General features: G+C 29.7%; 1 protein-coding gene across 2 annotated transcripts in view; it reads left to right on the top strand.

Moving 5' to 3' along the window:
• The first annotated feature begins 5,822 nt into the window (after positions 1-5,822).
• LOC107449040 (uncharacterized) overlaps positions 5,823-10,802 on the top strand; it is a 50,830-nt gene continuing 45,850 nt past the window's right edge. Inside the window, exons 1-3 of one of the 2 annotated variants that reach the window (XM_071186030.1) lie at positions 5,823-6,141; positions 8,632-8,838; positions 10,546-10,740. In XM_071186030.1, the coding sequence (XP_071042131.1) occupies positions 6,094-6,141; positions 8,632-8,838; positions 10,546-10,740 (450 nt within the window). In that variant the 5' untranslated portion in view covers positions 5,823-6,093. The remainder of the gene's footprint in view (positions 6,142-8,631; positions 8,839-10,545; positions 10,741-10,802) is intronic. The other variant, XM_043046491.2, reaches the window with a different exon arrangement.

Raw genomic sequence — 10,802 nt, 5'->3', positions numbered from 1 at the left:
TGCCAAGAGCCAATAAGGCACTCCAGGGATCTTTTACATGCCGCTTAATCATACGACATGGCCGCTGAGGATTTTTCTGCATCCGGAAAATCCGGTGTCTGGGCCGGAGATCGAACCCGCAGACTTGGGCTCAGAATCCCGACGACAAACCAACTGCGCCACCCAGCCACTTTTTTTTATTAACCCAAATAATCGAATTTTCACGCATTAAGTCTCAATCTTACTGGTTCGAAGAGATGACCTTAAAAATACTAATTATTTAGCGAAAACGATATTTTAAGTAACGAAATCAGACACTAAATTTCACAAAAAGACACTTCGGATTTTTGACCTTAAAATACATAAAATAGCTGCAATCTTAGAGATATAGTCCCAGTAGTTTGGTCGTGAAAATGGTCGAAATTTTGAACCACTTATTCTTAATATTGCTTTTTGCGTATGAGTCGTCTTATGTCGTATATCGAGAAATTTTAAGTCATTAAAAATTATTTTACACGCAATTATAAAATTAGCATGAAATTATCCAAACATCATTCCATGCAACAAAAAAAAAAAAAGATCATTTTTAATGTAAATTTTTTTAAATTGTTTCATTTAAAAAAAAACAAGTTAAAAAATTTTAAATTTTAACGTATACAAATTTTAATATAATTTTAAAGAATGTAAATTTATTGGGCGAAATATAAATTTAAAACAAAATCTGTCAAATAATTTCTGAGAAATCTAATTTTAAATATCTGATTTTCTTGTAAACCTAGCCGAACTATTAGGACCATATTTCCCAGATTGTGACCAGCCCTTATATTTTGAAATTAAAAAATCAAATTCATCGAAAAAAAGGTATGTTTACTCAGAAAAAGTAAGTTGCGTGTAAAATGACATCTGAACTTAATAACTAGATCGATTAATTATTAAATTAAAAGTTACTCAGGGCGTTCCGTTTTTTTTCTCTCCCTACATATTAAATTAAATAAGATTTGATGATTTAGTGATTAGATTTCGGCATATTGCTATGTTTGCTACAACGTGAAAAACATAAAATTAGTTGCTAAGTTTCTTCAAAGAAATTTAAATCTAGCTACCAACTTCAGTATTGCAAAAAGACAAGTATTTTCAATGTGTTTTCTCTGCTTTTGTATTTTTTTAATCGAAATTTGCTACTATCACTATTGCTACAGCTTAATTTTGCTACTACTAAAAAAAAAAATTGAATCGTAGCATTACTGTACTATCATGCATTCTCAAATTCTGGGAATTAAAAGGCTTCTTCGCTCGCCATTATGGATTTTTGGTGAAATTTTCGTTTATTTTTTCTTTTTGTACTTGAAGGTATTGTATATTTTGGCACCACAATACCTTTCAAAAATGGTGAAAATAAAGGTCGCGTTATTATATCAGAAAAAATAACTTAATAATTTTGAGAAATTCTACGAAATTTTCCTGAAAACCTTTTACGCAAATTAAAAAACAGACCAGCGTATATCTTTTGAAAGCTGCGGATTCCAAAACTGTATTATTATAATTTTGTCAGAAAAAAAGCAAAAGAGAATCTTAAATTACCACGTGCTTTATATCCCAAGCTCCGATTAGGTAAGAGCCTCGTATTTTATCGCCTGCACTGCCGAATAATTTAAACATCCACTTTCAGTTTATTTGCAAAAATTAAATGAGGAGGATTAAAAGTATACTTAGGATTTTCAACACTTGAGTTTAGTTGAGAGAAGAAGGGCCTCTTAAACAAAAAGTATTCCCTTTAATTTTTGCTGGTGATTTTATAAGTTACGAAATCAGATGCAAGAACGTATGAGAAAAATAATGAAAAAAAATTATAAAAGTATTCTTATTAATTTTTGCAGATGATTTTATAAGTTGCGAAATCAGATGTAAAAACGTACGAGAATAATAATGAAAAAAAATTAAAAAATTATTCTCATTAATTTTTGCAGGTGATTTTATAAGCTACGAAATCAGATGCAAGAGCGTACGAGAATAATAATGAAAAAAATTCGAAAAGTATTCTCATTAATTTTTGCAGGTGATTTTATAAGTTACGAAATCAGATGCAAGAGCGTACGAGAATAATAATGAAAAGAATTAAAAAAGTATTCTCATTAATTTTTGCAGGTGATTTTATAAGTTGCGAAATCAGATGCAAGAACGCACGAAATTATTTGACTTTTCGGCCCTTAAGGTATGCTGGGTTGTTCTAGAAAAGAAAAAGTTGGCTTAATCATTTAACATTGCTTTTCGAAGCTTTTCGCCATAAACAATAAAAACAAACAAACCTTGTTCTAGAGAAAAAATTTTAAGTCATGCACATCAAGCCGTGGTGGCTCAGGTGACAGATCATTCTCCCAATTAGGTGGACTATGTAGGTTTGAATCCCAGCCATGACTGGCTAATACGAATTCCACACCCGGCTTGCATCGACCGCAGTGCTGACTTAAATTATCCTCAGCAGTAGACTGATATTGGGTTAGAGTCCCCTTGCTATCAGACTAACTGTCGGAGGTTTTCATGATTTTCCTCTATATGTAACGCAAATTCGGGCTCGTTTCACAAAAAAGTCCTCCACGAAGGTAAAGTTCCTCAACTACTTGATCAAGGAGTTCCCTTGTATTATGGATTAGGTCCAAAATTACACGACTATGGAGTTGAACATTAGTAGTCGTAAGCTCAAAATTAGGTCAGCATAAGAGGGTTTAGCATAATTGGGTTATGCATGAAGTTATAAAAAATTAAAAACCATGTACATGATGTTACCGTACAGAATTCGGAAAGCTTTAGAAAACAAAAATAATTAAATAGTAAGTAATTAAACTCTTTTTTTCAAAAAATCTCTAATTTAGCTAGATTGAAGGACGAAGTTATTCATTTTATGAAGAAGAATGGCTTTATTAGGATAACAGACGCTGACAAGAATGTGATTAATCATATAGCGATCGCTTTGAAATCATATTTCTTATCAGTGATGTATAGGAATTTTGAGGTTTCAATCATAAGTATCAACAGGACTTCTTTAATTCAGTGCCAAGAGGAGGTATAACGTATGTCTTTAGTAAGTTTGATGGTTTGATCATTAAGAGGACACTATTCCATTGGTGAAACTTTTCATTGCAAATTCTCTTATCTTTAAATTCTTACGCAATAGGGAAGTTCTCTTTCTATAATTTGTTTGCGATTTGATATTTAAAATTTTTTTATACAGCAATTGAAACTTCATGTCTTACTCTAGGCTTACCTGTACTCACTTTTTTTCATATTTTAAATTAGTTATGGAGGTGGAACTAAATTTCCGATGAAAAGCTTTCTTGCACCATACACCCCCCATAAGTATAGCAACATTCCAACGTGATAGAGCAATATTTTTACACTCCGCATTTTTACATTGTTTAGGAGAGAACTTTTAAGAGTATGTTAGGTCCTAAACAGTAGAATATCCATATTAGAAATACGATGCTTTTGCGTATATTATGCCGCTAACTTATAGAATCTACTTAAAGTTCTATCTAGAAATAATACTTAAAGTTCTATCTAGAATTAATACTATACCTCTGTGTGTACTGGATTGGAGATCGATCGTTCTCTGATTCAGGTCAAAATTACGATCTGTGGATGAATGAATGGGTTCACCTTATAAACAGGTGTGACGTATGATGTGGCAGAAGTCGAATTCTTGGCCATAGATGGCGCTACTGAAAAACAAGAATCGCACACTCTGCCTTAAATTTGATCGGTTTCACCAAGCAGCCTTGCCCGTGTGGCAAGTGGCATTAGAACCATCCAACCAGAAATAATACTTAGAAAAATATGAGGCAAAAATAGTCTCTTTCGCATAAAGTATGGCTTATTATCATATTTCTATATAAACTACAGTTTTCTTACGAATCCCACCTCGATACAGCGTCCCTCATTATAACGGATATTTCATAAAGTCATATTTACTATTCCTAAAATGAAATGATGTTTTTTAACGCCCATTTGAGCTACCATTCATTTCATTTTGGCGACAAAAATTTCGTAACTAAATTTAGTAAAGGTATCAAAGAATTATTTTAGCTCACTATTTCTCTCGATGCTACTACCCATTAAATGTGAAGCTTGTTCATTTCCCTTTGAATGAATAAATTCCCAGACTTTTATCATAAATGGGCGTAAAGTTATCTAAGGTCAAAAAGTTAGTGCAAATGGGGATTACTTCATATTGATAATCAGTAGTGTATGTTGCACCATCGTAGTGAAATCAGCATGAAGTCCGGTATGCATTCATTGGGTTTAAAGAAGTCACTCTCAAACTTTATAAATTCATTTTTAAAAACAATAAATAAAACAGTCATACATTCAGTTCCTTTTTTTTTTTTTGGCAAAATTTAGTCCCATTAGGTAGTTTATTTTCTAATAAACATTTTGCCCAAGCAAAGTATGACTTTTAAGCTAATAGAATATGATAAAGTTGAATATGTTTCCGGTAGTATAAGAACAAAATTTTTTATCCGAACCGAATCGTTTTGGTGGTGATTATTGTTAAAATCAGCAACATTTTACATAATTAATCAATTTATTACCATGCTGTTTGGTAGTAAATGTGGTAAAATTTGGTAATTTGAACATGTCAGTAAAACAATACAATATTGAGTTAAATTTTCCTGCGTGGTAATATAAACAACAATTTTTTTAACTAAAATTTTTACTAAACAGCTAACATACGAACGAAAAATTACCATATAAATGGTTTAAATACATACCGCATATTTTGGTTTTATAACCAGAAATAAATTTTTTCTCAACCGGAAAAGTCATTAATCATAAAAGTACGGTAATTTTACCTGGATTTTTTTACTCAGTACAGTTATCTGATATTTGTTAATAACTGCCCGAATCAGCATATTTTTTATAATTTTTCCCACCGATATTGTTTTAAAGGGTGCTTTTATGTATGAAATTAAAAAAAGTATTATTATTTTTTATGTTGTAGTTATCTAGTCTATCATTAAAGTATTGTTTTTTTGAAAATGTGTCTAAATATTTAAAGTTATGAATAAATGCTTACTGTATTTTCATTTTTATTTTTGAGCTCTCTTATGATATAACAATAATAAATAGCATAAAGATTTTTTTTTTAATTGAGATTATTCCATGTAACAATTGTTTTTCAATAAAAGCTAAATATTTATTATTATTATATTAAATTAGTGTCTAGTAAGATTGGATAGAAATATAAGTAAGATAGTTTAAAAATATGGCCTATTGAAAATTAAAACACAAACACTATTTGACCGATTTCGTTCATACTTTATGTTTGGTCATTTACACAGTTTAAAATAATGTAAAAATTTGCAAACCTAACAGTTTAATTTTTTTAAAGCTCTTTTTAAATAAAATAATAAACTAGTAATGTATACAAATTATTTTTTACATGCAATTGTTTTTAGATGAATGAATTTCATAATTCTGTTCAAAATTTTTTTGACTCGTTTAAAAAGTGAAAATCATATAAGCAAGAAAATAAAATTCATATCATTCACCTTTCAATTATTGATCTTTTGAGGGAAAAAGCATAATTGTTATGTTGTTCTAAGTAACTCTCCCAGAATAGTTAATTTTTAGAAACATTATAAACCTCATTTATGAAGCATTCTACTATCACCATTTTTACTTAATATTAGTTTAGATAAAAAATCATAATTCAATGTACCCATTTTTGGGTCTTAACGTGCAATGTAAAGACACAGAGCAACATTTGGCTGGCTACCCCTTTCAAATTTCTGCGACCATGGACCAGTATGGTAACCATTGATATTTTATAAATGAGCAGATGCGCACATGGTTCACGCTATTTTATTGGTGAACATCTGCGCACTAACTATTTTCTTATCAGTACAAACCAGATTTTCTTTCTATTATTGTTATAATACAGTGGAAACCCCATGTTCCTTTCCTTTTGTTGTTGATCTCATTTCACACTACAGGTGCAATCAAAGCATATCTTAGCCCGTGGATGAAGAAGACCATTTTCCTTCAAGATATTTGGAGTTATTATTTTAATATTAGATTGTTGATAAAGATAAACAGAAAATTATTGAACTTACAAAGATGGAAAAAAGCACGACTGTTGTAGATAATCAAGAACAACATAAAAAGGTAAGTTTGTGCATTTTTACTACACTTGTTTAAGTATAATTGAGTATTAATAGAAATTATTTGTTAAAAAATATATTTTTGTGTTTTGTGAAACTATGATTTATTTAGATGTTCGTTAAATATGTTATGTATTTGTAACTGTGGCAAAATGTTTTTCAATTTATGTTTTTTAAAATGGAACAATCATCTTCCTCTTTTCTTTCCTTGATTTTTCTTTCTTTCTCCTTTTTTTTATAGTTATATTGCTGCTTGTAAATGCAATTATTCATTATATTTTTTGTCCGTGGAATACTCATGTCCTTATGATGAAGTATTAATAGTTTTAAAAGAAAAACTCAATTCAATTTATCAAGTACTTACTTTTTTTTTGAAGTGTGAAATGACCTAGTTAACATTGTATCTAGTTGAGAAAAGGATATTTTTTCCCCGTTTAATTATAAAATAATTTTTGATATGTAAAATAATGAATTTTCTTATCTTCGTTGTAAGATTGTGAGATAGGACTCTCTCTTTTGAAAAATATGCTTAAACATGTCTCAACAAGCGAATTCATTGTCAAAAAAATATTTAGTTAACATTGTATTTAGTTCAGAAAAAGATATTTTTTCAGTTTTATTATAAAATATTTTGTGAAATGTAAAATAATGAATTTTTTTATCCTTGGGTATGATGTGAAATAGAGGTTTTTTATTTTATTAAAATGAACAAAAAATTTAAAACATGCATCAACGTGTAAATCTATTGTAAATAAATAGTAATAATATTCAGTTAAAAAAATTTTTTTTTTTTCAGTTTAATTATGAACTGTCTTTTAAGTGTAAAATAATCTATTGATCCTCGGTGTGATGAAATGTGAGATAGGACTTTCTTTTCTTAAACAAACGTTTTAACATGTCGCAACAGGGCAATCCATTCTAAATAGAGTATTTAGTTAATAGAGTATTAGTTTGCATTTAGTTTATTTTTAGTTAAAAAAAAAAGAATTTTTTTTTAATTTAATGGAAAAATATTTTTTGAGATGTAAAATAATGAATTTTTTTTATCCTCGGATAGAGCTTTTTTTTTATTTTATTAAAATAAACAAAAAATTTAAAGCATGTATGTGTAAATCTATTGTAAATAAATATCAATGGTATTATTCAGTCATAAGTGGAATATTTTTTTTCCAGTTGAATTTTGTATACTGTTTTATGAGGTGTAAAATATTCAATGGTTAATCCTCGTGCTATGATAATATGTGAGACGAGTCTTTCTTTGCTGAAACAAACGTTTAAGCAAGTCTCAACAAGCAAATCCATTGCAAATAAAGTATTTAATTAATTTAGTTAACAAAAGGATATTTTTTCAGCTTAATTGCAAAACAATTTTGGAGATTAAAATAATGATTTTTTTTATCCTCGCAGCAAGATGTGAGATAGATCAATCTTTTATGGATAGATGTGGCAAGAGTGAGATAGATTTCTCAGGACTTGGAAAGGAACGTATCATCGTGCAAATGTATCGCAAATAAATATTAATAGCATTACTTGAGTAAGAAATGGATAAATATTTTTTTAGTTTAATTATAACGTATTTTTTGAGGTGTGAAATAATTTATTGTTTATCCTCGTGACATGATATGAAGTAAGGCTTTCTTTAATAAAGCAAACTTAAAGCGTGTCTCATCTATGAAATTATTAGGACTTAGTTTTAATAATATTATTCTGTTCCTTTCTTTTTTAGTTTAATCATAAACTATTTTTGGTTTCTGTAAAAATATTGTGGTGCTATGTCTATCCGTTTCTGCAATTGTTTTCCCCCCCTTACACGTATTTCGAAAACGCAGTACAAAATATAAAAGTATTTACTCACTGAATGTTTCTATCCTATATGACTTTTAAATATTCGCATTCAGAATATTATCGAAATTTTTAAAAACAGATAGAGTATGGTACAATTTGCTTTATAGACAGACATAATAATGATAATTAATAAAAGAAGAATGCGACTGGAAATTAATTTTGATTTGACGGATTATATCAGTTTGATAATAATATTAAAGGCAATTCTGTACGCAAAAATTAGCCGTATTTTTCATATTTATAATTCAGAAGATTGCTTTCAAATAGACCCAGAAAAATCTGTTTTGTCGTAGTTAAACGTTTTTTTAGGAATGATTGGTGTGCTCGGTAAATTTGGGGCAATTCAATAACGATAGACACAGCAAATCTTTTTAATTTTTAATAATAACTATCATTAAACATATTTTTTATTATTTCAACCATGTTCCAAAAGTAAATGAGCACCCAGTCAGGAAGTACCCCTATCGGCGTTCATATTTCCCGCCATGAATTGCTATGCAATTCTCAATTCTGATAAGCGCCACATTTCTTTTCAGCATGCAACTTCTGTGTTAAATTACCTAGTGTATAAAAGGGGATCATAAACGAACGCCGGCATTTACGTAATGAAAACCTTCATTTACAGTTAATATTTCTTTCATTTTTTCAGATAAAAATAGGGAAAGAACATATCAAATGGATACCTGGTTTTGACTTTGATTCTATCTTGCCAGTTATATCAGTCAGCTTTTTAATACTTGCATGCTTTGCTGTTGTCCAACATTCATATATGCATCCATCTAATGCTGAGTATGGCACCATTTCTGTTCTTGCATTGATTTTGTGTGGCGTAATGCTGATAACAGTTTTAATGTGTGTAAGTATCTTTGTAAACTAATATCTTCCTTAAAGAAATCCTAAGGATAGTTAACTTATTACTAATCTTTAACACGTTGAATGCCACGCTAATTTTACATGGCTTGCTCGTCAAACCTCAAGGTAAAAAACTACAAACTAAACTTGCAAATATAGACAGAGTTTGCTAGTTTATAAGAGGTTGAGCATGACATATCTGAAAAAAGTGGTGAATTATATATTTAAAAATAGTGGTGGATAAAAATCTGCTAAATTCAATTTATTAAACCAAGAATCACAATAATTAGGTAAATTTTGAATAAATTTTCTGCAATTCCAAAAAAGAATGTAAATTTTATAGTTCTATATCATGTCATACGCTGTCAGCCAGCTGCTTTTCGCGGCCTATGTGAAAGGTCAGAGTCAGCCACCGGTGGTTGACGCGGCCTAAATGTAATTTCAGTGTCAGCCACCGGTAGTTGACGCAGCCTAAATGTCATTTCAGTGTCAGCCGCTGATGGCTGACGTGACGCTCAACGTGTTAAAGGTTGATAGGTTTAAAATAATACTTTTTATGACTGGCTGTTCTTCGAAGATTAATTTATCATACGATATAAAACTGTTTAAAGAATAATACGCTATATTTTTATAACTGTTGAAAGATCTTAATAATCATTCATAAGTGGATCAAAATACAGAGCCCTCAACTTCCTCAATGCCCCCCCCCCCCCCNTGCCCCCCCCCAATGACGCATTGAGGACATAAAATATTTTCATTGGTAGAAAGATAACTGGTTAGAGTCCTCTTGCCGTCAGACAAACTGTAAGAGGTTTTCGTGCTTTTCCACTCCATGTAACGGAAATGCAACGGTCTCATTTGTTTAATTCCTCTTGATTTCACTGCTGCTTAGCACATTTTTCCATTTGGATGTATTATTATTACTAATTCTAATTGCTTTAATATTTCGAATTCTTTTCTTAACGAAAATGCGGGTTAGTTCCATCAAAAAGCCCTGCACGTAGGTAAATTTCTTCCAATAATTGACCCAAGAGTTCCTTTGTTTTCTGAATTGGGTTCGAAATTACAAGGCTACGGATTTGAACATTTACAGTCGTAAACTTAGAATTGGATCTGCTGCTCAACGCAGGTTATAAAGTAAAACAGTTATTCATATGTATAAGTTCAAATTTCGCCAAACTCTAACCAGCGTTCTCTACACTACTTATGAAAATGGACCGAAAAGTCTAAATTAAGAAAAACCATAGTTTTTGATTATAAAAAGTTTGTAAGTTTTATTACTTGAAAAGTTACTCCAACTTGGGCTCAGGAAAACATATTATTTCAAAACATATTGATTTTAGTTCAAACATATTAATTAATGTATTAAATAATATATAATCGTTTTATTTTTACGAAAAATGTAATCTATGAATTCACTTAGAAAAGTAGTCTTTAAAAGAAAGTCATCGTGGTGTCCCGTTTTTTTCTCCTTATTGTTTCAAAACATATTAAATTTAGTTCAAAGCATACTAATCAAGGTAATTTTTTTTTACTATTTATTATGTGATCCTTATTTTCATCGTAATAGGCTATAAAAACGAGCATATTATTTCGATCGAAAATTAAAAATTTCATCTTTATTATTATATAAAACATTCTACTTTTAATCAAAATAATACTTTTGTGAATGTTTAACGTATATGTTAAATTTTTTTGAATTTTTTTTTAGCTTTTAATACCTAATATCTTCTTGGAATGGAGTGTTGCCTCATTTGTTAACATTATAACAGAATGCTTTTTAATAATTGCATTTTTTGCCTTGGGCCAAGTGTATGCCACTTACTCATCTACTTCTGAATTTGAACTTGATTTATTACCGATTCTTGCAGTACTTTCCTGTGCCTTGTTCCTATTAATTCTTGTCGTAAGTATGAGTAGCTCTAAACATTTATTTTAGTTTAATTTAAACTTAATTACTGTGTAAGA

This window comes from Parasteatoda tepidariorum, chromosome 9 (assembly GCF_043381705.1).
Source record: "Parasteatoda tepidariorum isolate YZ-2023 chromosome 9, CAS_Ptep_4.0, whole genome shotgun sequence".
Lineage (NCBI taxonomy): Eukaryota > Metazoa > Arthropoda > Arachnida > Araneae > Theridiidae > Parasteatoda > Parasteatoda tepidariorum.
The sequence above is the reverse complement of the archived record's forward strand: the minus strand, read 5'-3'. Positions and strand labels throughout refer to the sequence as shown.